Genomic DNA, 27638 nt, shown 5'->3' on the forward strand with positions numbered 1-27638 from the left:
TCACATGTTGGGAGGTTGTAGACCGAACTATTGGCTATGCAGGAAAATTAACTTATTTAGCATATAGTAAATATGAAACTTTTGATAGACAGTTGGAGGTAGTATTGTTCTGCTACAATTTGTAATAAGCCCACTAAAGGATCCTTTTTTATACCCTAAGTAGTTTTTAATGAGTGGTTAAGCTTAAACATTTATTTCAGCATCTGAGAAAATATGATAAAAAATTTAAATGTCTCAACTCCTCTCAACTTTAAATCTCTTTGGCTCTTGGAGTATTAAAGAACAATACAATTTTTATCTGTATGACTAAATAATCATTAATCTGTACAGACATTATGACTAATATTCAAGATCATCTGATGTTGAGATTAGTTTGACATGAAGTAGGCCCTTTGTAAATTGCTGTTGAATTAAAGTAACTTGAATAATTTCTAACACTAACCAACCCTGGCAGCAAATGACTACAGACTTTGTTCTCCTTCCAGGGGAGGAAGTATCTATTCCTAATTCAGAATAAGAAGAGACACTGGCAAATGGTGCAGTCCCAAAGGATAAGATGTAGTTCTATGTATAACACAAAACCAGTACTTTTTCACGGAGATGCAATCACACAGGGATAGATCAAAGATTTGTTTCTTAGGACTAGCACAAATATTACATGATTTCCAGAACTGCTGAAAGGTTCATCCTTTCTGGAAAATGCAAACCCAGTCTTTCATTGTCAACAGTGGCTATACTTTCATTAAATTTGAGCCAAGATACCCCTTATTTATTAACACAGTTCCCAGATCTCATGGCATTTGGGGAGCTTGTGAATTTTGGATATAAGAAATGCCACCCCCTGGAAAACGCAAAATCAAAATTGATTCCTTTTGTGAGACAGCAACTGGTAATCTAGATTTAGGGGTCTACAAACTATGCTGGCGACCTCCTAATCTGTTTTTGTAAATTGTTTTATTGGAACACAGCCAGGCCCATTCATCTCCTCAATGCCCATGCCTTGTTTTACACTACAGGGCAGCTCTGAGTAGCTGCTGTAGACACTGTGTGGCCCACAGAGCCTTCGCTATCCACTAAATGTTACTATACAGGGAAGTTCACCAACCCCTGGTCTACAGAGTCGTGCTTTTCCACCTAATTGTTTCATATATGATAATCTTGGTCTAACCATATTGTAATATTCTTAATGGGAAGGACTAAATCTCTCTCTCTCTCTCTCTCTTTTTAAGACCATTTCTGAAATCTCTTTTATAATACCTAACAAGGTCCTGGAAAGGGAGAGAATTAAAACACCTGTTGGTTCGATGGTGGAAGTGAAAGTTGAATAGATCAAGAAGGAAACTCCTTCACACCTGTCAGGGAGCGGTGAGTGGGTGCCTGGGCTCAAACCCTGGCTCTGCCATTTACTTACTGTGGCCTGAGCTTCGTGATATTAAAGGCTGGGTTAGAAATTAGTGCTTGTGGTCAAAGGCTGTTGTGAGGATTCAATGACTGCTTCATGAAAAGCTCTTAGATGTCTCCGTCAGGATCCTCATCCACATCACTCTTGCTGTTATTGTGAGATTAGGGATATTCCTTCTTTATTTTGTTTCTCTCTTATTTTTGTTCACCTGATTTGCCCTAGAACTGTCTTGCTTACTTTTGTACCTTCTCCATGGATTAGGAGATGGCATTGAAATGTGTATACATGTTTACTCATCCTATACCTCCATGGGCTGCTGGCACTGGCCATGTTTAATGTAGATGTGGTTGGGCAGAGAATCCTTTTTACAGAAAAAGGTAAAATAGTCACAGAGCCCCTGGGCTAAAGTAGTGGTAGTATTTTTACTTATTCTCTAAATCAGGGGTTCTTAACCTTTTTCGTTCCATGGACCCCTTTGCCAGTCAGGTGAAAACCACGGACCCTTTAGTAAGTCCACACTGTACTCTGTATTATTTTATAATACACGTCCCCACAAGAATAATGTTTTTTGAAATTCAGTTCAAGCTCATGGACACCTTGTTAAGAACCCCTGCTCTAAACAGTGTTCAGTGTACCTGAAACTTTGCCCTTCATAATCCTTCTGGCCCAAGAGATTTGAGCTGCTGCTCTATTACATGTGGGTGGATGAATGGCACACCTGTGTGGGGCACACCTGTGTGAGGGCACACCTGTTCTGCTTGCCAATGACTGCATTGACTGTAGTTAACTCTGAATTGGAAGTTTCCTATATATGTGTTGAATCTGATTCTTTGGCCTAATGTCCTGGGGAGAGCTAGGCTATGTAAAAATCTATACTTAGGGAGCAAGTGCCAAAATTCTTTATTACTAAAAGTGAAAGGCCCCCATTTCTTTACATTTGAGGCCTGGTGAAACCTAAACGGTTAACACTGTTAATTCTGCAAGAAGGAGACACCTTTTCTTGGAGGCCTTCTGAAGATCCTAACACACTAATGATTAAAATGTTTTATGATCTTACCAACCAATTTTCCATCTTCTTGCAGGAGTTTAAGTTTGAGTTTGTATCTCAAGGCTTATATTGCAAAGGAAAGGAGCTTCTAACTGCAGGAACAAGTTTTATGTATAAATCCCACTGGCCCAGATGCAAACATCCATTGAGTCATTTGACGATCTGCCCTTCTCGGCACTGCTTGGAAAGGGAGCCCTTGAAGAGGAGGTTTGATCTTTTCTGTGAACGTGGGCAGTGATTTAGGACAAGCTGATGACCTTGGACAGTTAGCATCTTTTAGGGTCTCAGTTGGTCTGGGTGATATAAAGCACTTTTCTGAGTCTAAAAACTCCCATTTCCCTTTGATTATAAGACTGCTAGAAAGGGAAGGCTATTATGGTAATGGGCCCATAAGGAACTCTAGCTCTGGCGCTGGTGTTCGTTGGAGTCTGACGAGGCCATCCAGGAGAGACGGCTTCCGACTGCGGGAGGGCTAAACATTCAGTGGGAGTGGAAGCTGCTGGGGAAAGTGGGGAGATTACAGAAAGGACCCCTGAGAACAACTGTTTCTGACACTCACTCACCATGCACACACCTGACCTGCAGGCTGGGGATAGATGATTCCGCTCTCAGCGTTCCCATCCTGAGCCATAGGTCAAACAAATGTTTGATTAGTGGCTAACTGTCATCCACATTGGCCTATTTTTCGTAAATAGGTATTTGCACCGTGTGGGTGTCTTTGCGGCTTCTTTGAGACGATCGGCCACCTTTCAGTGTCTGAGATGGTCTGTCTTGATGTTCTCCACCATTTATCTGATTAAGAATTAGGGATACTTTTTAAAGAGGCCTTGAGATCTGCCTTTTAAGAATATGCATTTTCTCTCTATGCTGAATCAGCTCATTTATAGGTCTTTAATGATTTCCCTATAAAATGGTATTTCTGTTTAACTTCATTCCCAGAAATAACACACTGTCATTATTCAAGATGTAATATTTTCAATTTCTTCTAACTTTGGTAATTGTCTGAAATGAAATACTAAAGCATTGAACCAAAGCTTGTGATTAGTTCCACCTTGATCCTTTAACTATTCCATTTGACCTTTTAATGGAATGATGAAATGTGAAAGTTTGCATTTGCTAACAAGGATAAGGCAAACTGTAGAAAATCATGTAGTTCTAGAATTTCAGGTTTCTAAGATTGTCTGATATCGTAAAATGATGGAAACTGTGGCTGGTTATGTAAAAACCAATACTGAACTTTTTAGGACCTTGTTTAAAGAAATATTCAGAGAGAGTTTTCCACAGTGAAATTAGAAGTATGAAGGTATTCTAGTGTGTTTCTGAATGAGTAAAAAGTATTTGTCAGAAGTTAATAGTAATTGCTGAGGTCCCGGAAGCCATTTCTCTGTTAAAATGAAAGCTCCAGTAGTACCTTGTACAGTCTTTTGTTGACATTATAATTATTCTCCTATTTTAGAGGAGTGAATAATTACCATTGCAAATACTCTAATTTCCCATACACGTAATTATACCCATTCACTGAAGAAAGACAGCAATATAAGGATTCCAACCATGGGAAAAAGGATTCTTCGTCTGAATAGACTTGTTTTTATCCTACAATTCTGTAAAATCTGGTTGGATGACAAAAAAAAAGTAAAATGTGCTATCTAAAAAAAAAAAGAGTTATAAATGCTTTGTGAGGAAACCACTGAAAATCCTCTAAGAAATGGAATTTTTGACAGAATAGTTAATGAATGCAACAAATCAGATAAGGGATTTGAATACAAAGTTTGGGATTATAATCTACCTCCATGGACTCTTAAGAGAGGGCAAGAAAAGAGACTCAACAGAGGTAATAGTAAGGGAAAGAAAATGGACAACAGGGTGAAATTTATCTATGGGGGTGTTAAAAGTAAAGAAAATTTCATCCCGTTATCCTCAGGTAATGTGGAAGACTGAAAGTTGACGTTGATGCAAACTTTGTAAACCTAGAGCTTACTGCCCAGTCAGGGAAAGAAAGACGTGGAAGGTCAAAAGGATTCAGTTTAACTCAGCAAGTATTTACTGAACAGAAACATGCTAATATTCTGTAGGGTTTTCATTACCTGCCTAAAGAAATTATGCTCTTAGAGGGAACAGAGGCCAATAATTATATACATAAACGATTTAACAGAGTACATGACATCATATCATTTTTAAAGAGAGCTAAATTGGGTATTAAGAGCGTCAGTATGTGGAATAAACCATACATTATGTGGGCAGTGAAGTAGGAGACATCACAGTTGAGAAGACAGGAAATGTTGACCGATAGAGCAAATACAGCTCAAGTTCAAGATGGGCGTGCAGGAGAGAGACTACAAATTCTTGGAATCCTCTGTAATAGGAGAGAAAACTAGTGTTTCCGAGTTTGCAAGAGAAACTAAATCAACTGGAAAATACATTCTTTTTCCACTGGTCATTGTGGGATAAACACAGATGAGGATCTGGGGAGGGGAGTGGGATGGGGTTTAAATAAATCCAGGGCCACTCTAAAGTAGACTTGGTGAGGGCCAGAGAACTGGGAGCTGTCAGGAATGCTGCCTTTTCTCTGTATGAAATCTCCCGACTCCCCAGAAAAGGAAAGAACACATTCAGTCTTTAGTCCAAGTGGAAAGGCACTTAATAAACTGACTTCTGTGAACCCTCAAGGGAATAGAATAATTAATTGCTGCTGTTGTGATCAATTTAAGATGACAACAGAGAAAGTCATTGACTTCTTATAAAGGACCCACTGGTCGAGTAAATGAACCTGTTATTTTAGGTAAATTTAGGAACCAAACTTTTGGACCAGATAAACTCAAGGGGAAGTTTAGGGCAAAGAGCAGAGCATGTTTGGATTAGGAAGCTGACTATAGATAACAAGTTTACCGTCTATCTGCCTTATTACTCAGTGTTTTGGCCAGCCCCTTAATCATCAAGATTTGAAAGACTTGAGAGGAAATGGTTTTTTGAGAAGCCTGTGGTAGTCAGAAAGTCAGTGAGCCAGAATTTTCTATGGGAACATCTCTAACACAAGGAACCTTTGCTAATTAATGGTGGTAATAAAGACGAACCAGTCACCTTTTGCCCTTTTAACTATAGTATTACTTCTGAAGCCCACCCTAAGAAAAGACCTGTCTGTCATTCTCCTCAAAATCCACTGAGCACTGTAGTTGTTTGGTAACGGTATTACAATGTGGCTCTGTTTTACCACTTATCTTCCCAATGTGTAAGGTTCAATCTCATAATTTTAGAAAACATTGCTTTACCTTCTTTACACTCTTCAGGAAATCCTTTTCACCATTTGCCCTTAGCTTAATTCCTTGATTTGCATCCTCCTAAATATACAGCTTCTTTCACCTGATTGTCCACAAAAAGGATGCCAATTTATCATATTTATCAATCTTGTACAAGGACTAACAACATCTGCACAAAGACACTGTCAAATAAAAAATCCAGACTTGATATGGACAGACTTTATTTGAAAGGATTATTGCAAAGGGAGAAAAGAGCTATTGTCATAGAGAGAGGGACTATTGGAATCAGGAGAACACTCTGACCACCAAATCAGCAAGCACCCCCAAAGAGTCAGGCAAAAAGAGTTTTTCTTATATAGAGAGGAAACCAGGTGTAGGGAGTTTGGATGAAGGTTGGTGTTGATAAGAGAATATTTTATGCTGAAGCGGCCAATTTTGTTGTGAGCGCCCTTAAAATTCAGAGGTTTGGAGGAGGAAGAACAACTTAATAAATGTTTGGTTAGCAAGCATTATGTTGCGGTTGATCAGTGGGGACAAGTTGTTCAGCCAATCATTTCTGAGCCAAAGAATGGGAATGTGGAGGGGCTGTGTCTTGCTTTGTCATAGGCAATTCCTAAGTCTTTTCTAAGTCATATGGGGAATTGGGTTCTTTGCAGTAAGCCATTTTCCAAAATACAAAGGGTGAGGGATTTTTCAACTTTTCCTGTTTTCCAGGATCACAGGGCTCAGGTGAAAATTTAACAGTGTCAACACACACCATCATATAGATGTTATGCTTCATTTCATTTTGCTTTTATTACCACTAAGATTACTTTTTTCTTTTCTTTTTTTTGCTGTGGCTCTGGTTAAACTTATGAATACATGAAATGTGAGGTTGGAAGAGACCTGGCATTTTAGAGGGAGGTTCAGCTAAGACAAAGAATATTTTCCAATATTGCAGAGTAGGTTAATGGGCAGACCAAAAAGATAACCTTGACTATTAGCCTCATGCTTTCTCTGACACAGGAATCATGGTGGTGAAAATGAAGACACTTAAGCTGATGCAAAATGGGGGAAGTGGGCAAGTATAGGACTATCCATCCTTCTTATTCATCTATATGATGATATTAAAGTCAAAACTGCATTACTATATATTTAGAATGCAATGTTACTGTTTTTATTCACTTGTAGCCCTAGTTCATAAATAGTAAAGATCATTGACTACAAACAAAAGATAATTTAATTTTCTTTCTTCATAGGATACTGTGGCAGTTTGATATTATTTATGAATTCCAAAGGAAGATATTGATTATGTTTGTGAACCGGTCTGTTCCTCTGGGCATGATACCCTTTTGATTCTATTGAATTCAGAGGTTTCACTTTTACTTTATTAAATCAAGATTGGGGCTTTGATTTAACCATGTCATTAAGGCATGCAGGGTTGGGTCCCCACCCCCTTACTGGGCAATATAAATGGAAGCTCAATTAAGAACACGGAAGTAAATACACAAAGAAGAACACAGAGGAAGAGAGACAGCTCCATAGGCATGGCAGAGGCCCCTGGAAGAGAGACGAGCCTGATAGTTTGCAGCTGAGAAGCCTGAGAGCCTTATGCTAGCCTACAGCTGATATCAGAAGAACCTGGGACCATGGAGCCTTAAGAAGAAGAAGGAAGGCTGAACCCTTGCAAACATCACCTGCCATCTTGCTTCAACACGTGGCCAATGACTTTGGGTGAGAAAGCACCTCTTAAGGTACCTTGAGTTGGACTCTTTAGGGCCTTGTGACAGTAAGCTTCTACCCCAAATAAATACCCTTTGTAAAAGCCAACGGATTTCTGGTACTTTGCATCAGCACCCCTTTGGCTGACTAATACAGATACCATAATCTGTTATAATTTTTTCCAACATGCCTTTACAGTCTGTATCAACTTTGACATGATAAACCTTCATTTTATCATACTTTTCTGCACAACCCAACCTGAAAATATTCCTCCCATAAAATTCTCATCTGTATCCCTTTGCTAAATAATAAACACACACATAATCTTTGCTTAAGAAAATTTAATCCTATGGGGTGATTTTGCATTTCTCTTATGTAGTTCCTGTCTAGCATTAGGGCATATTTAAGGTCTATTCAAGTGCCCATCTGTCTTCTTTACCCTTGAAATCCACCCCCCACTTGCCCTCTCCTTTACTCCTCTCTTTCATCCTTTTCTGCCCCTCTCACTTTTTTTTTTAAACCAAGTTCTGTATCTTTTTTAGTTAGAATAAAAGCCTTGCTTCTCTTGGGCGATGTTATCAGCACTGCGGATATATACTGAGTGCTTCTATCTTAGCATCTCAGGATCTGATTCTGATTCTTCTGTTACAGCCAGCCGAACGGGCTGAAAAAAAAATCAATTTTTAAGTTCCTTATCTGTTTTCTCTGCTTCCAGGATAACGGAATCTTTCATAACTAATGGGGATATTGAATTTAGACATCCTTACAGGGAAAATATATTGCAGTTTGTGTAAAAAGCAAATGTGAGGTTGCAATTAGGTACAATACCTATAGCTTAATTTAGAAGCATTTTATAGTGGCTTGATAGAAATTAGTTAATACAGTTTTTCCCATTAAAACTAGTTTTAATGAAAATATTACAATCTAATTTTGCTGCTGATGTGTGTGTGATGGACTTCTGAAGAAAAAAATGACTTGACAATTTTAGATTCTCAGTAGGTAGCAAGAGAATTAAAATAGTTATTCTGGGTCTCTGTGTAATTCTGAAGATGTTTCAGTATACACTGGATGTTAAGATTTGGGAACTCATAGAGATATCTGTGACTGGACACCAATTAAGCACGTCTAAGTAGATCTAGAAGTTCCGAATTGATGATTAGGTCTTAATTCCATGCTTCATGTTTGAATCATTGAATGAGATGTACTCATCTTTTTAAAATAGTCCATTTAACGTTAATCTCAATTGCATAGTATACAGCTTGTTTGCCAGATTTCACATTTCTTGAATGAGCTCATCTATTTTTCCATCAATGCCCAGAAATATAATTTCATTCTTATGCCCTTCTCTAATGGCCTCAGTTCATTTCTCACTGTTTAAGATCATTTTATTATCCAAGAGTGTGAATATTTTTGCCCATGAGTCTTTGATCATAAAATATTATCCAAGAAGAATGTTAATATTATGACTTGAACACATTTCAGGAAATCTTTTACAACAGAAATGTACAGTGAATACCTTTCTATATATTACCATGTATCTCTCAAGCATCAGGCGCAGAACACATCCAGATGGCCTAATACATCGTGGCCCTGACAAAGCAGGACTCACCTGGAGGGCTTGGGCACTCTGTGGGAGACACCTTTTGATTATGGTAAATATTTCATCTAACCCATGAGCATGCAAGGTGCTCATTTTGCTCATTTTCCACACCACATAAAGAAAATTCCTCTTTCTTTACCAAATTCTATAAATCTTCTTTAATTAACTTAGCCAGTATATCACCCACTGCTATAGCTCGATAAAATTAGACCTGCAATAGAGGTATTTATTGACTTTCTGTATTTGAAATCAAGTGTTAGTATCCTAATTTCCCTCCTGAATTTTTGGTGCACCACGCATACATCAAGCCATCTGTTTAAAAGCATGCAATGTGGTGGGATTAAACATTAATATCTTTTCAGGAAGTCCAGACTCAGGGTTATATATATATATATATATTCTAGATGCCATCTGTGATTGAGTTTCTTAGTTCTTACATTGAAATGCATTCAGTTTCCCTCAGTATTAATGTTTTATCTGCTGTAAAATATTTCTTAGATTTTCAGAAGAAGTATATACCTGTAATATTTACTTAACGTATAGTGATCATGAAACTTATTTCTTATAGAATTTACCAAACTTAGTTGAAACATCTTAAACAATATAAACCATACCATTATAGCTAGCCACATTTTACTTTTAATTAAAATTTTTATTATGAGACTACACTTTATTTTTATTTTGGACATCCTAGTTTTAAAATTGCTTTGCCATACTTCGTTTCACTCTTTCTGAAATATCACAGTGTTAAGTTACTTGGCTTATCCAAAACCATTTGATGAGTAAATAATGCAGTTTAGACTAGAAACTGGAAGGCATTCACTGCTCTCTATTTGAATTTTTTTCCATTCTGTTATGCAGCTTCTCCATTCGGTCCTTTCTCTATAGAGAATGATGTTTGCAAAATGATAATCAGATCATGACACTCATCTGCCTAAGCCTCATGCCTTGTTTGTGAGGGCTGCTATAACGAAGCACCGAGCACTGGATCATCTCCTGTTCTGTAGGCCAGAGACCCTCCCTTGCCTCCTCCTACTTTCTGGGGTGTGGCAGGCAGCTCTTGGGCTTCATTCCCTGCCTCAGACATCACCTGGTCTTCCCCTCTCGTCTGTCTGTGCCCAGTTCTCCCCTCCTTTTAAGGTCACTGTCATATTGGATTAGGGTCCATCCCAATCCAGATTGGCCTCATCTTTGTTAATCACACTTTCAAAGACCCTATTTCCGAATGAAGTCACATTTTAAGGACTGGGGGTTAGGACTTGCACATGTCTTCTGGGGACGTTATTTGGGATACAGGTGCAGATCCCGAGTATGATCTTTTCCGTCCTCCGTGGCCCGGGCCCGGGCCCCTGCCTCCTTTCCACCTCCACCACCTGCCATCCCCACCCCCTTGCTCTCCGGGCTCCAGGGGCCCTGGGCTTCTTTCATTTCTCCCGAATGTGGCAGAGGGCTTCCCATTTGTTCCTCCCTCAGCCACGAGGGCTCGTGCCTTTCTCTGGACCTTGTCCTCAGAGAGAACTCCGCTTAAAATGTTACTTCTTCAGAGAAGCCATCCCGCTAACCCACCAATCAGAAGCAGTTCCTCTTGGCAGCTTCGTTTAACAATCACTTTTCCATCCATTTATACTGGTACTTTTATCTGTGTGATAGTTTGTTTAGCATCTGCCACCTCTGCTAGTTCACAGATCCAGTAAAGCCAGGAACCAAATCTGTTTGGGCTCCTGGCTGACCTCCGGTCTAAGCCAGGGTCTGGCATATTCTAGGTGTTAGTAACCATTTATGGTCTGAATGAGTGGAAGGAATTCGTTAGCCCCCTTACCAAGCAGAGTTTTCTACTGAATCAAGGAGCAACCTCAGAACATATAATGTCGTCTGTCTCCTGGGGCAGTGCCAACAGAAATGGCCATTTGATACTTGAAGGTGTTAAGTACGTCTTAGAATATTATCAGGATAATAGTTTAAAAAAATAAACTGGATCTTCCAGGGAAATTGCGGCATCTCCTTCCCTGGATTTTTAAGCAGTGGGCAGCTTAATTCCTTTTGAGATAAAGGTCTTTTGCTATTTGATGGCTGTGAGGTATACATAAGATGATTTTGTGGAACAAATATTCAGACTTTATATACCTTTCTTTCTGTTTGTATGTTTGATTCTTTGTTTAGGATGCAAATCTTTGCTTGTGCCTGAATAAGGACTATATACTTTGGAACTCTACTCTCGATTCTGCTTTCTTTTGTTCTGCCCTGATATGCAATCAGCTCCGCCACAGCATGCAATGCATGTTTCTAAAAATCTCAGCACTGGGCAAAATCATACACAAAACACCACAGGGTATAAGGGAGAAAAATGGGATTGAGGGATAATACTCAAAAACTTCCTCTATGACTATTAAAAAAAATAAAAAGGTGATATAAAAACCCAATAAAAAGGATAGCACCATCTTACATGTGTCAAATGGTTAAGAAAGACATAAATTCTACCATAAATATGGCACTTTCCCTTTAAGAAAAAAAAAAAAGACCTTCCGTTTGCTTGCAGAAGTGGCCCTGGGAAGGAAGGGTAGCAGCTTGTGAATTACTGTGCAGAGGCAGAGGAAGGGGCCTGCTGGAATTGGAGGGAACGCCAGCCGTGGATGGGGCGGCCCAGAACTCGCAGACAGGAGCCCGCGCGTGTGTGCTCTTCACGTATTTCTCCATGGTTCATTTCAGCTGGGTGCAGTTTTCTCTGTTCCCCTAGTATTTCTCACAGATGAAATTGGGCATAAGCAAACATGATACTTGCTTCATGCTCAACTCCTTCCTAATATAGCAATTGCATTGGAACAAATTGACATTTTAAAACAAATGTGACAGCAGAACCGACTATAATAGGAAAAACAAACACCAAAAAAACAAAAGAACAACCAGGGACTTGGAGTCAGAACAACACTGTCTGGGCCCAGAGCTCCCCATACTTCAGCCAGCTCCTCCCCTGTTTTCACACCGCCCACCGTACTTTAAATGGAGGTGATGATAACCAAAGGTGCAAATAGGTAACGAAGGAGACATTTCGGGAAATGGGAAGTCATCTCCAGATTCAAGATGTGTTTTTGCTAATTTCAGAGTGAGAGAACAGCTGAAGAAGCACCGGGAGCTGCACGTCCACACACTTAGAGCCAGCATTTGTTGAGAAAAAAAGTATGCAGGGCCTGCCTTTACTATGAGAGCAAAGCCCACGTCTGCAGAGGCAGGACAAGAATGCGGCTGGCAGAGTTTTCCTGTGGGCGTGCCTTTAAAGTCACCCCTTAGACTCAGCAGCCCTCCGGCCAAAGTCTGTGCTCAATTCGGGTGTGAGGGAAAGAGAAACCAGTGAGGGAGAAAGCAAGAGGTGATCTGGCTGAACAAAACCTGGAAAAATACAGAAATACAGATGTGGTGCCTAATGAGTTTTGAAAATGACAATCAAGGTGGCTTAGTCAAGCCACCCCAGTCCAGTGATGGATTGGAAAATGCTACAGAAATTTGGCTTCATCAGATGTGTTACCCAGATTTCTATGCCATTGTATTTTGCTCCTGCTCTTTGCTATCAGGGGGCAGCGTTTGTTTAACATCCAGCCATTCTCTAATTCCTGCTCCCTTTCTCTCTGCTGTAAAAAATCTGGAACAAACTTTGGGGACAAATCAAGTTACACCCATGATATAGTTAATATACATAAAAATTTAGTTGATATACACTCTTGCTGTTTTAAGTCATGTTTTATATTTTGGGTCAACAATTTTTTTCCCATCATTTGGAAAATAGACATGGCTTATTGTTAAGTTTTAATCATTCCATTAAAACACATAGCACCATGGACCCTAGAGTGCCTACAACTGAAAGTGGGAGGATTGCATCCAGCATCCAGGTGGAATCTGAGCCTCCTCTTGACATAGAGGTGCAATGGACACAACCAATCCAGTGTCCACATAGAAGAGGTGGCATTGGATTCGGAAATGAGGACATGGTGGCTGATGGGTATGGGGAAAGGCAGGAAGAGATGAGAGGTGGAGGCGTCTTTGGGACATGGAGCTGCCCTGGATGGTGCTTCAGGGGCAATCACCGGACATTGTAAATCCTCACAGGGCCCACTGGATGGAATGGAGGAGAGTATGGGCCATGATGTGGACCATTGTTTATGAGGTGCAGAGGTGCCCAAAGATGTACTTACCAAATCCAATGGATGTGTCATGATGAGGGGAACGAGTGTTGCTGGGGGGGGGGAGAGGTGGGGTGGGGGGTGGGGTTGAATGGGACCAAACATATATATTTTTAATGTAATATTATTAAAAAGTCAATAAAAATAAAAAAATAAAAAAAAAAGAATGAAAAAAAAAACACATAGCATTTGAAAGGAATATAGTTTAGCAAACAACTTTTGTATTTGTGTCTTAGAAGTCCCTACTTTCTATTTTTTCCCCTCCATATTTTGAAAAGACATTAACAAATTGAGCTGAAAGAATTTTTCTTGTATAAAGTATTTTCTCTTCTTAGAGTCTGGGGACTCTTTAATATGGCAGAGAGAGAATCTAGGTAACATCCTTTACTTTTTTTAAAAAAATTATTGAAGTATATCATCCATACATGAACAGTAAGAGTACAGTAAAAGTAAAGGTTGTGAACTTACAAAACAAACATGCATGAGATCACTCGGGTCCCATACATCACCCCACCACCAGCACTTGGCATTGTTGTGAAACATTTGTTACAAACTATGAAAGAATGTTGTCAAAATACTACTTACTACTAACTGCGTTCATATCTTATATTTAACATCTTTTACTTTTGAAAGAAGGAGGGATGCTATTTTCTATGCAAAACTTGACATTCTTCATACTGCGTGCTTTTTGACTATTTAACTTAAACCCATTTTTCCTCCTATTTCCTATAGAATAGGTCACTTGTCCATGGTCCTTCTAGCCTAGTACAGAGAGGAAAGTGGATTATATGTACTGAGTAAAGAGTTGATATTAGCACATTTCTCTTCCACAACCACATTTTTCTTCCTTTCCAAAAATGTTAGAAAGTGATAAGTGAAGATCTTATTTTTTTTCAAATTTTGATATAAGTGATTGTGGGTTAAAATTGAACCTTTGAAAAGTTAAGGACATAGAAATTACAGTTTTAGCTTAGCAAAAGGCCAGTTCCAGAATCAATAGACAGATCAATTTCTAGCACTACAGTGCATTGGGTAATGTGCTAAATACAAAATGCATATGCACATAAGACATAGTCCCTAATCACAAGTGAGTTTTCATCTGGGGAATTATGATAAATGTAAATGCAAAATAATAATAGAAGTAAGGAAAGGCCTCCAGGGTGGTGAAGATAGTAAAATATTTACTAATGAGTGGTAAATAGAATGAATGCTGTTGCATCTCAGGGAAGGGGGTGAATAATGAAATAACTAAGGAAAAGTTCTAGAGAAGATAGATGGCCTACAACTGTGTCTGGAAGAATTCATAGGCTTATAGAGAGACCAAGGAGGGCCCTTCAAGCAAGAGGGAGAAAATGGCCAAAAGTGGAGAGGCAGGAATGAGTAAGTACTTTTAGAGGGTCGTGACTCTTTTCCAGGTCATAGTCTCAGCTTCCCTTCCTGATCCTTAGGATAACGTGTTGTTTTTTTTCCCATGGGATAGAGCTGGAGAAAATGCACCTGCTGTCACTTCCTGTGAATTTGCCCCATGCAGTGACTCATATTCAGTCCTGGGTAATCCATGGCCCATATTCATGGGGTATGAGGAATTTGAAATGAGTGGTCTCCACTTCCCTTCTTTCCCTTTTAGAATGTATGTCCGTTATAATCAGGCATTGCACCCTGACTTTTCATGATAAAATATATATATCTTGTATGCCAAGTGCTTATTTTTTAAAATTTTGAACAATAACTCTAGCAACATGGTATGCTAAAAAAAGAAAAGAAACAACGAAAAATAAAACAACAAAAAAAGACCTTAGCATAGCTCAGTCAGCATTTTCAGCAGAGTATGAGCTGCGTGTTTTTTTTTACCAGCTCTATGGATGAATTTGTGCTGAACCATCAATTTTGGGTCATTCAGTACTTCTTGTGGTCCCTGATGCCCATTCATGAGATGAACTTGTTTTCTGGGATTAGAAATACAGTGGGTGGTTTGTCTTATTTTTATCTGTGAAAACCTACTTGGACCCAATATAAACTAATTCTTTATCCTTGTTCTCATTGGCTCTATGGCTAAATTAACTTGAAATTCTTGGTCCTTCTATAAAAAACAGCAATATTCCCTTTAAAACATATACCAGTGATTGAGCAGATGAAATCATTCTAACAAGTAATAATGATCTTAATTATCCCTTGAACTGGTGTGCGTTTGATAGTCCTTTTGGATCATAGTTCTTCATAGGAAGCCATCTGGATGAGGGAAATCATTCAGCCCTTGAATTCAAATCAACCATGGATTCAAAATCTGTTACCTTCTGGTTTATATGACCTCCCACCAGTTAAGTATCTCCAATCCTTGGTTTCCTTGCCTATAAATAACAAAAGACTAATAATAGAACCTACTTCATGGAGTTAGGAGGATGAAATGAATTTATATATATAAACCCCAAGTTAGCACTCAATAGCTGACAGCTCTTACTAATGGTTTTTGTCATAGTATTTAAGAAATATCTTGTAAAAGGCTTTCCCTTTGTGCTTTCATAGCATGAGAAGCTGATACAAGAACTGGAAGAGGAGAGACACTTGCATCTTCAAAGTGAGAAGCGGTTACGGGAGGTGACCCTGGAGTCTGAGCGCAACAGAATTCAGATGCGGGGACTGCAGCAGCAGTTCTCCAGGTAAAGTTCATGAACCGGGCACCCTGCTTCACGAGGCACCTCCCTCCCTGCACCAGGAAAACCTTCGCTTGGCTTTCCATTGTGCAGTCTTCTGTTGCCTTTGATGAGCTAATTTTCCGACAGGTTAGACCTTCTATTCTGGTCAAGCCATCCTATTGCATTTGGGCCACTTTTCTAAAACTTCCCATTTGCACCTGACCTAGTCCAGGCTTTATGGAGGCTGGCTGTCTTTTCTTCCTTGAGGGTGTCCCAAGGGTCTTCTGGCGAGCTGCAGTGACTTTGCAGCCTGTTGGAATGCCAGGGAGAGCCCAGGCTGGGGTATGAAATTTCACTGGCTCATAATCCAGTTTAAGGGAGGGAGACTGAGAATCTAATCATTAAGTAAGCTCATACTCATGGCTTAGAGGAAACATTTAGGAGTAGTAAAACAAAAATCAATCAGTTATTTTCCTCTATAAAGAGATAACCACAACTTGAAAGGAGGACTCTGAAAAGGTAGGTCTTTTTTGATTTAATTTCGGCACAGTCAGAATCTTTCAGCTTCCAGTTATAGTGGATATGGGGTCATGTGAAGGTTCAACCCATTATGTTAAAATCCTTTCAGTTCCATGGGGGAAAAAACACAACTTATCCAAATATAGGCCAGGAAACAGAGACAGGCACCCTGTGAGGGACAATCAGCTTTTACTTCTATACCTCACCTTCACCATTTACAAAATCAGGGGAATAATTTTTATTTCACTTCTCCCACACAAGGTTATCCCAGGCAGAGTCAAGTTTTAGAAGCATGCAAGAAAAAGCTTCATGAGTTTACTGCTATCCCACTCTGAAGTATGGGTCTCATCCTTAACTTGTCATTAGGATTTGGGTGACTATTGGCTGCTGATGGATAACATTGATTTCTCCTTAAGAGGCTTTTGTGATAAGAGCTTAATTTTTAGATGTGTTGTTGGGAGAGGCCAAAATTTAGAGACCACATTGTATCTATTATTTTGGCAAATAGCATGAATATTTGAGACTTTGGTTTAGGGGTTTCTTGGAGGATCGCAGCAGGAAGGATGGCTTACTCCTCCATGTCTAAGGTCATAATTTAACACCTCAAGCCCATGAAAATACACAGGTGCTGTAGAAATGCGCCAATCAATACTCTAACAAATTCATGGCCCACCCCTCACAGGCTATAACTTATACGACCTAATTCTCGATTTTTCATTCAGTTTGATGGCAACTCTTATTTTATGCCTCCCCACTTGAACTAATAGGTCCCCCTCCGAAACAACTTCCAAACAAGCCATGCTTGTAATACTTGCCATTTTAACGATGCAGGCAGGGGGAGGCCTATCTGGCCATTCTTGTACTGTCTAATTGAGATGCCTTTGCATTCAAGCTATTGATTTACAGGGCATGAGGCACATGGCACGGTAAGTTATTTTCATATGATGCCGGGTCATCTGCTGTAAATCAAATGACAATCCCATACAGATTTGAGTTAAAAAAAAAACACAAAAAACAAAACACCAAGACTATATCCTAGGCTGAAAGAAAAGATAATTTTATGTAAAATAAATAGTGGTTGGTTTTATATACTGCTTTTGTGGAGATTTTTTCCCCCCGGTATAATCGGTTTTCTCCTGTAAAGCTTCATTGAAACAGAAAAGTTCAAGTCCAATTTCAGCCAGACAGCTAATGTAAATCAGTAGAAGATAGGAGAAAATGCATGTATAACAGACGAGATAATTACACAATAATTTGAATAGACCCACTGAACCGTTTCTGATGACCTTTCACATTTTAAGCACTGGTTTTTAAGATACCTAATTATGCTTATTTAGACAACCCTTTTACTACAATTTAATATCTTTGTAAAATTCTAAATATTGCAGACTATAGACTATAATGTATCACCCTTGGACATACATGGTCAGCTTCCCAATGGTACTATAAGTAATTTCTATAATCCAAATCATTGTGTTGAGTTAAAAGCTTTTCTATTCATAATTTTCACTTTTTCCCCTTGGCTAATGAGTTTGTTTTGTGACATGTTCGATTACTTTGAGCACTGTTCATGGGCTGAGGTTACTTTTAAAATTAAGCTAATAACCTCCTTTCTGAAAGGATGTAAGTTGGCTTACAATAAAAGATTTCTAATAAGGCTGGTAAAATATAAACAAAATAAAAGACCATGCAAAGGAGAATATGGCAAGTCACCATAATTATGCAGGCCAACATGTTTCTGAGATTGAACCTTCATGGTAGTAAAATTAAAAAGGAAACATGAGAGGATATATAATTCCTCTCTCATGGATATATGTTACTCTCTAAAGAGAGAAACATTGAATCTGGTAATGAATTTGTAAGAGAATGTGTCATATTAAACTTTCATAGAGGACATTGAAGGGTACAATAGATGGTGCCCAAGATGATGCAAAGAGGGATTAATTCATAAAATACTGCTGTTTCTGCTATGTCATTTATGTCTAAAAAGCTAAGGAGTTTCTGAGTTTTATAAGATATGAAATAGAAATGCTGAGTCCCTACTAAGGGATAACAGGTAAAAAACAACTCGAATATTCAAGGTTCTCAACTCAAGCATTAAACCACAAATTCCTGGGGCCATCCAGATATATATACCTTTTGTCTTTCTTAAACATCCTTTAGGACCCTGGAGACTAGAGGCATGAGATGCTGAGGCTTGGGCTGGGTGCGTAAAGTAATTTCCTGGTGTGTCGACTGGCATAGTAGGAATGGGTACATCAAAATATTAATTAAGGAGATCCTGAGTCTCAGATTTTGGGATGAGGTGCAGCAATGGAGGGGAAAGTGAATATTAAAGTTAGAACCCGAGGCAATTAAGTGTACGCAGGAAGTAGAGCTTAGCTGCCAGGATGATAGGCAAGGTAGTCCTGGGCTTGATTCTATGCACTTTCAGCTCTCTGATGGGCCTGGTGGCCCACAGGCACCAGCCAAACTTGAACTTTGGCGATTATCTGGACTAATGAGTAATAGAATGGCTTAGATGATAAAAATCTAAAAAAAAAGTTAGAATGAGTATTTCTCTTTAATGTTACCAAACCTTCATCCACAATCCCTCCCTCTGCCTTGACCTTGAATTAGGGGTCAAGGATCAGCCCCTTTCCAAAGTTTGGACAATAAAGAGAGGACATGCACCTGGAGGTCACAGGTAGGCTATGAGGTCATAAATCAGACCAGCCTAACAAGATTGCTTCAAGCCATTTACATTCTTTTTTTTTTTTGTCTTTATTTTTTTAATGTTACATTAAAAAAATATGAGGTCCCAATATACCTCCACCCCCCTACCCCCACTCCTACCCCCATGACAACAACCTCCGCCATCATCATGAGACATTCATTGCACTTGGTGAATACATCTCTGAGTACCAATGCGCCCCATGGTCAGTGGTCCACATCATAGGCCACACTCTCCTGTAGTCCACCCAGTGGGCCATGGGAGAACACACAACATCCAGTAACCATCCCTGCAGCACCACCCAGGACAACCTTAAGTCCAGAAAACGCCCCCACATCACATCTCCTCCCCCCACTGCCCACCCCCAGCAGCCACCCTGGCCACCTTTTCCACACCAATGCCACACCTTCTTCGATTACTAATCACAATAGTTCAATCCACACTCTATTCCTCCATCCTGTGGACCCCAGAATGGCCATGTCCACTCCACATCTGTATCAAGAGGGGGCTTAGATTCCACATGGATACTGGATGCAATTCTCCTGCTTTCAGTTGTAGGCACTCTTGGCTCCCTGGTATGGTAGTTAACCTTCTTCACCTCCATGTTAGCTGAGTGCGGTAAGTCCAATAAACCAGAGTGTAGGAGTTGCAAGTCTGTTGAGGCTCAGGGCCTGGCTGTCACATGGTCAGTCCAGAGATTCAGGTCCCCTGGGTATATATTAAACCCCAGCACCAACTACAATTTCAGTAAAATTAACAGGAGAGGCTTGTGAACAAAGTTCACATCTGAGTCCAGCTCCATCACACAGAAACACAAACTCCAAAGTAGGACCAAATGACATGGCACTGAACTCCATCTGCCATGACCATGAACCTGTGGGTCTCTGTAGCCCTCAGAAGAACCAATACCTGAGGTTTTATCTACTTTATCTGTCTCTGGGACTCTGCTGAGGCATGCATAAGGGTGACCCTCTGATAACCTCCCGGCTCTTTTTGGAGACTCATAGCCATATAAACTCATTTGTCCTTTCCATTTCCCCCTTTGATTCAGGTCAAAAAGCATTTTTAACTCCTGGTATTATATGTAGACTGAGATATTCTTAAGGGCAATGATGTAAAAGGACACTTTCAAATTAACCCTTGCCCACAGTCAAGAAAGCACTGCAATCAGGTGGTGCTAAAAGGCAGGTCTAGGATGCCTTTGCTTTCTCTCCTTAGCTGGTGATGTAAATCAAAGATGCCTTCCAGACGTGATAATGATTGTTTAACCCTTCATCTGCCTGGTATACATGGCTGGGTGTATTTTATGTGGGATTAGCCTTGTGCTACAGCAGCTATAGTTCAGTAACTTTCCCCACCTCTGCCATCCTCATAGCTACTTATTTCAATGGTGATTATGCCGCCAGCCAGGATTAATGGGAGGGCTGTGACTCTGGCCCTGGTTTCTGTGCAATGTGAAGATATTACTTCACATTTGAACTCCTAGCCTCATTACTCCACCATGAGTGAGCTGTTTGTGCATCACTGGGACTCACCTGAAGGAACACTTTCAGGGACATTGTCTCCAAACTGGCTGAGATGTGTTGAGGTAGGATAACTGATTTTTATTTCTGATAGACTTGTGAAGAAATAAACTCCACAGAGTGCTAACTTCATGCAAACCATGCATGATTTGTACATGCATTTGAGTCTGTCTCCTTGGAAACAACCTAATCAATGTAGATTATTACTGAAAGCTGCTTTTCCTATCTAATCAGCCTCATTACTGCATGTACAATAAAGCACAGTATATGTTAGCAAAAAATGTAGAATCCAGATAAAGAGGCATTGCCTAATCCATGAACAAAACCACACTTTAGTACTATAACTGTAAATCAAGTGGAATTTGTCCAAATTCAGGACAGCCAGACTCCCTAATTGTTAATGAGTTATCATGCTGAGGCATGAATTGAGTTAGAGGGAATTAATCATTGGCTAGCGACAATAATAATCTTACATGTATTTATTGTGTGACAGTTCTGTTCCACAATATGTTCAGTGCTCTAAATTAGAATCAACCTGGGAGGCTCACCACCTGGGATGACATATTTTGTAATTATCTACAATTAAGCAAACTATATCACACCCAACGTATCAGGAATCAATTAGTGTTTCTCTGCAGCCTTGTTGTGTCCCATGTGTTTGCACCACACAGTGTAAATCTAAGGGGAATAACTAAGCTTTGCCATCTGTAATTGACCAGGACAGTTAAAATTCACCCAAATGGAATCCACGCTTTCAGTCCCTACTACCAGAATTTCTCTGCACCTGTTCTGACCTCCTCTCCTTGTGGTTTTATCAGCTGCCTTGAAGCTATTTCTTTGCTTACTATAATAGGGATTTCTCCTATCACAGTTGATTGCTAGCCTAAGTGCAGTCTGCTACGCACTGAACTTCAAGGAGACGGGAATGCAGCTCGTTTTACTGCTTAACTCATTCACTGGTGGCTGCTCCCATTATCGGCTATCAGAGACTTTATGGACTCAGAGGGCTCATTTTCTCTTGCCCATTTGGAAGCTGGAGGCACCTGGCATAGAAGTGTGTGTGGAAGAGGATACTATCTCCTTAAATGTTCTACCCATGTATGCCCTTCTGCCTCTCTATCTGTCTGGTACATTAAAAGAATATTTTCTCTCGACTTTTGGAAGGAGTAAAACATAAGATGAGCAAAGCTGTCAACTGACCTTTGGGCAATCAACAGCATAGAGCTCGCCTCCTGTCCTGCATCTGTCCCCATCACAGGCAGTTCGTCGAGTTTAACCAGTCACAGTGGCCGCCTCTCCTGCAGGCCCTGTTCCTCCTGACGAAGATGAGGGCGGTTTTCTATTGACTGGGAGTTACTATTTCCACCCCATCAGTGATACTCTTGGCTGAGACTTTATAAAATCAGGGCTGCTCAGCTGCTGTTCGGTGTAAATGTACTAGAAGTTTAAAATGACAAACCCTGGTTAAATGATAAGTTTTCTTCAAATTTCAACAGATGGAAGAAAAGATTGTTAATGGCATCTTTGAAAATGCCTGGTTAATGCAATGTAGATCATATTTTGATGTCAAAGGTTTATATCTTAGCAATCTAGCTTGGAAGTTCTCCCTTGAGCAAAGCAAATGCGGAGGCTCAAACCAACTCAATAGAGAACTGGAGAGAAAGGAGGCCATTTTCAGTTCCCTGGACAGTTACTAACTTACTGCGAGTCAAACGTTCCTTTGTTCCCTCCTATTTCTGTTTCTTCATAAGAAATAATGACATTGTCACATTTTTCTTCTTAAATTCTTAAAGGAGCTATGCATAGTTGAGTAGATAATATGAATGTCCTGTTATTCATCCCTGTTTAGAGAAAACCATATTAACACAGAATATAGATCCAATTTCATTTCAGGGAACACTAACCTATTAAACAGAACCTTAGGATCTGGGTTCCTCTCCAAATCGTATGAGATGAATGATGTTGGATAAGGAATTTAAACTTCTAGGTTTCCATTTCCTCATCTGTAAAATGAAGTTGGATCGCATTATAGCTTTATATTGCTTTTTATGCTTTTTTTAAAAAAAAACGTCATATTAGAACGGAAATGCATTTATTGGGCAAAGGTGTACTTATTCTGTTATATCTAGGCTGTCTTGAAATTTCTGCCAACAGACTTCCATGCTGGACCTGTCTTGCTCACCGTGTTGTAATCACAGTGAGGTTCTCTGCAGCTGGGTCTTGACTATGTCTATTTTGGTTACTTGTCTCTGGAGAAATTGAGATTAGAAAACTGCCAAGCGCAGATGAAAAATTTCTGCTGAGAGCAGCCAAAATTAAATACTGGGGATCCTGACTAGCTAAAGGAAGTTAAGATACTCTGCAGTGAACATAACCCTTATTGCTCTTGATTCTGAAGTAGACCACTTTAAGATTTATTTGAGCTGGTTTGGGAAAAAGCCTTAACTTTATGACAACCAGAATTGTTTTCACTTCCAAACATTTTCTCTGAGGAAATAGCTATCAATGAAAACACCAGTGACCTAGTCTCTCCTCTAAATATTTTTTCCCATTACTCATTGTAACACCTCATGAGTTACCACCACCCAACCCACCTTTTCTTTTAAGGAAATAAATGCAGGAGGTAGAAGAATTTGTTTTGTTTTAAAACTGTAAAATAAATTTTCTCCCACTGGCAATAGTAAATGCTTTAGTTTTGGGTCAGGCTTGCAGAAATCCTCTTTTTCAGGTTTACAGATTGAAAAGTTTTGACAAGCATAAACTTTCATGCAACCAGCACCAAATCGAGATCTGGACTATCTCCATCCTTTAAAAAGTTCACTCATTCTTCTTTGTCATCATTCCCCTCTCTCCACACTCCCCCCATGGTAACAACTGCTCTGATTTCTTTCTCTATAGGTTTGCCTTTTTCCAGAAAATCTTATAAATGAAATCATAAAGTGTTTAACTTTTTGTGTCTGGCTTCTATCACCGAGCATGGTTCTTTCAGGATCCAGCTACATCATTGCATGTATCAGAGGTTTGTTCCTTTTCATTGCAGAGTAGTATTCCATTGCATAGATGGACCATAGATGGACTGTTTGTTTTATCCATTCAACAGCTGACGGGCATTTGGGTTTCTTTTAGTTTTGGGTGATTATGGTTGAGGCTGCTCTAGACATTCACGCCTGGGTCTTAGTGTTTGTGTGTGTTGTGGGGGGGAAAGTGGGATTGCTGAGTCCTACAGTAAGTCCATGTTTAACTTGATAAGAAACTGCCAAGCAGCTTTCCAAAGTAGCTGTGCCATTTTGCATTCCCACTAGCAATGAACCGGGAGTCCTCATGGCTCTGCATCAATAAATGCTTTTTGAAAGATAAAACACAGAAACAGAAAACCACATTAAACAAATGGCTCAATGAACCTCTGTGTAAACCACTACAAGGTCAAGAAGGAAAACTGCCCACAATTGAGAAGGTCATCCAGGAAACCAAGGCCAATCTCAACCTCTGTCTCCCCCCATAAGAAACCATTATCTTGACTTTTATGGCAGTTGTTTCCTAGAGTTTTATCTGTGGACATCCTTAGATACTTGAGGTTACAAAAATTGGGTTATGTCTTTCAAGTGTTTTTAAACCTATGGGATACCTTCCATTCCTTACTTTTAGTTCAAATTTATATGTTGAACCCAAGGCATTTGACCTGCAGTTTCTTACAGTCTGAATTTTGCTGATTGTGTGTTCTTGGGTACAGTTCAATAAGTTCCTCTATATTTTCCACAAATTGTCAGCTGTTTCCATTCACTGCTCTTAATGATCTAAACAAAGAGTTAAAGGTGGTTGCTTATCCAAAGAGTAAGAACATTTCTTATATTCTGCACATCTCTTATATCACTACTGTTGACCTTTGCCACTGAGAGGCATTCGATACTTATTGATTGAAGAATGAATGAATGAATGAATGACTGAGTGTCTTACCTAAAGCAGAGAGATAAAGCTAGAACAGTACTATGAAAGACTTAGGTCAAACATGTGGAAGAACTTTACAGAGAGTGTGTGTATGTGTTAGAAATGTGCCAAGGGAGATTTTTGAAGGGCCATTTCTGGGGATCTTTAAAATTTTGATAATACTCATTATTCTGAGAGTTATAAACCATGATGACCTGGGAGGATGAAGGCCTGATTTCCCATTCCTAGATTCTGTGATAGAGTGCTCACCTATAAAAGATGAGTTGCCTGGTTCAGAATATTCTTTGCACAGTTCCTTCCTCCAGGGCACTAAATGGAATTTGGTGTATTGAAAGTTTACTTCCCATAGGGTAAAGTTTACTTTCAGAGAGTGTTTTATGACCCTCAGATAACATTTATATCATCTGCCCGTGGTTGAGTGTGGGACAGAAATGAAGGCAGCAGTCCCAGTCATGGGGATTGCAGTTCTGCTTACCTTTCGGGTCCGTAGGCAATGTAGTTAATGAATGGCATTCCTGCAGAGTGCCTCTTGAGTGCCGACTGTAAGCACTTGGAACTGTTCTTTGGCATCCTTTGTTTAATTTGCAAAAAATATAACTCAGTTGAAATGGTCCTGGTTTATAAATGTATACATCTGTTGCTAACAAACAGCCTAGAGCTTTTAAGGATGCTTCCTGAGAATAAAGTAGGGAATTAGCTATGCCAAAGCTACGGGGTTCTGACAAAATAAACGTGTTGTAGTTTTCATTAAAGTGTGTTTCAGAATTCTTTTCGCATTTCTCTTGAACAAAGGTTTTCACCTGTCATTTGTAGTAGTAGCATTTTGATCACTGCTTCTGAAATTAATATGCAAGTGACAGGATACATTTTCTCAAAACACAGGTATGAGTTCCTTTTTCCATGTTTAATTTCTATAACCATTTCAAGCTGTTAGGTTTTATAGTAAGTGTTTTTTATAAAATATGTCAACATAGCCACAAAAAATGATGGCAAAATTTTACACTTCTATTGTTTCTTACTATTTCCAAAACCATTTCCTACATTATTTCATTCAGTTTTCACCACAGCCTTGCACATGGTAGGCAGAGCGTATGTAACAGCATAATTTTAGCACATATGATATTGAAACTTAAAAAATGAAATAACTTGTTCACAGCCACATGACTAAGTGGACCCAAATCTAGAATCCAGTTGTTTCCACTTGTAGTCAAATGTTATTTTTCCACCATCGTTCTTTCATTTTGCAGTTCATAAGTCATGATTTGAAACTCAACTTTCATGATATTAGAAGCAATTGTATTTTGTACAGATTTAAGTCTTGATCATAGACATTAGGGCTCCACCACTGGTGGTATTTTTAAACTTGCTCATCATCCCACTGGAATGGTACTTTAGAGGATAAGTGGAATATATTAAATTAAAAGGTAAATTTGATAACCACCACATTTACATTCCAAAATTCTTAAGGAAATTCCAATAGTTTTGTCTTTAGTACCTCTTTTTATGCTCTCTATTTTCTAAGCATATATTCAAACTACCTTATCAAACAGCTGTGCTAATGTTTCTAAACATCTATACCACCATTAAATTACAACTCCATGAACTGTGTAGCCAATGAACTTCATTAAGATGACCCAAATTTCCCCCTTACTATTGTCTTGCACAGTGCATATTTATAATAGCTAACAAAACCCAGCTTCAGAGTCACCTTCTGCTCAATGCCTTTTATCATATTCCACTTTGTTCATTTGATTTCCACACAGACATTAGTCATGTGACTTTAATTGTATAATTATTTTTTTCTTTGAGGTATTTTTGGAACCTGGATATGATGTGTCTCCCTTAGTAGAATATGACATCTTAGGGTTCTAGCTTGGCACATTGTGGGTGCTAAATAAATATTGGAATAAATTGAAAAAGTCATATTTTTTAATGACCCATGTTGCCGTTCCAGGCTGTTTTTTTATGGTGCTATCACTGCAGATGTTATTTAGGCATCCTGGTCCATCATGCTTAACTAAATAATTTGGGGGTTTCCAATTTGTTTTATTTTCTATTCCATTTTTAAATAGAATTTAAAATATTGTTGCATTGAGGGTAAAATTTTTGCCGGCCTTGCAGGCACAGCTAAGATCAAAATGTGACAATTTCAGAATTAGCAGCTTTGGTTTGGTTCTGTGCCAAGTACAGTGTGGGGGTGGGGGGGCTGTGAAAACCAGTAAGTCATGACCCCTGCTCCCAAGGATCCTACTGTACAAGAAGGCACACGTGAAAATCCTAACATTAGAGGGAATCAATCTTTGCTATAATACAGGGAGAAAAGTGACCGAAGGAAAGGCCTGTGAGCCAGAAAGGGGCTCAGTTGAGATGGGTATTGAAGAGCATTTAGGTGAGGATTAGATAGAGAAGTGAAGGAGGGACATCTTAGGTTAAGAGAGCAGAGTGCGCCAAATGTGTGAGCACTGGCGGCACGTTGCAGAAGCTCCTGACAGTCCAGCATAGCTGGATTGCTGTGCCTTTAAGGCCCGGTCAAAGGGAACTAAAAAATTTGAATTGGGCCTTCCTCATTCCCTTGCTTTTTGGGCAGTGGAAAATTGCCTTACCTACCTTTACCGTGTCAGACTTATGAATATCTCAATCACGCAAGTCAATCTTCCTTTGAGCCCTTTATCTGAAGCCCAGCGGTCACCTTTGATGTCAGAAACACTTTAAGAAATGATTTCTATTCCCTCAGTCATTCACACTATTGTCAAGAGAGTCCCCAGTGAAATAGTAATATATTTAGTATACTTCCAATATGCGTGACACATTTAACGCTTACAAGTCTATTGCCTTTTCAGAAACAATCACCAAGGCCCATGATATGTTATCAGGAAATACCCTCCAGGTCTTTCTAATAGATTTGAATGGCTTTGAGATTCTGCAGACCCAAACTTTCTAAACCTGCTCACGTGAGAAAAGAATTGAGCGGTAAGGCTTCGGTTACTGCCTCGGCGCACCTAAAGCCCAGTTCAGGAAAGGCCGGGACCTTGGAGGTTACACAAATGGCAAGAACATCCATCATTTAATAAAACCTGGGGAGGCGAAGGACTAGGTCTCAATGCACAGGGAAAGGACTTTCAGACGTG

At 39.5% G+C, this 27638-nt stretch overlaps 1 protein-coding gene across 1 annotated transcript in view; it reads left to right on the plus strand.

The window, feature by feature from the left end:
- NCKAP5 (NCK associated protein 5) overlaps positions 1-27638 on the plus strand; it is a 1037301-nt gene that overhangs the window by 558357 nt on the left and 451306 nt on the right. The window contains 1 exon segment of the mRNA XM_058301099.2: positions 15701-15834. Coding sequence (XP_058157082.2) covers positions 15701-15834 — 134 coding nt within the window.

This window comes from Dasypus novemcinctus, chromosome 7 (genome assembly GCF_030445035.2).
Source record: "Dasypus novemcinctus isolate mDasNov1 chromosome 7, mDasNov1.1.hap2, whole genome shotgun sequence".
Lineage (NCBI taxonomy): Eukaryota > Metazoa > Chordata > Mammalia > Cingulata > Dasypodidae > Dasypus > Dasypus novemcinctus.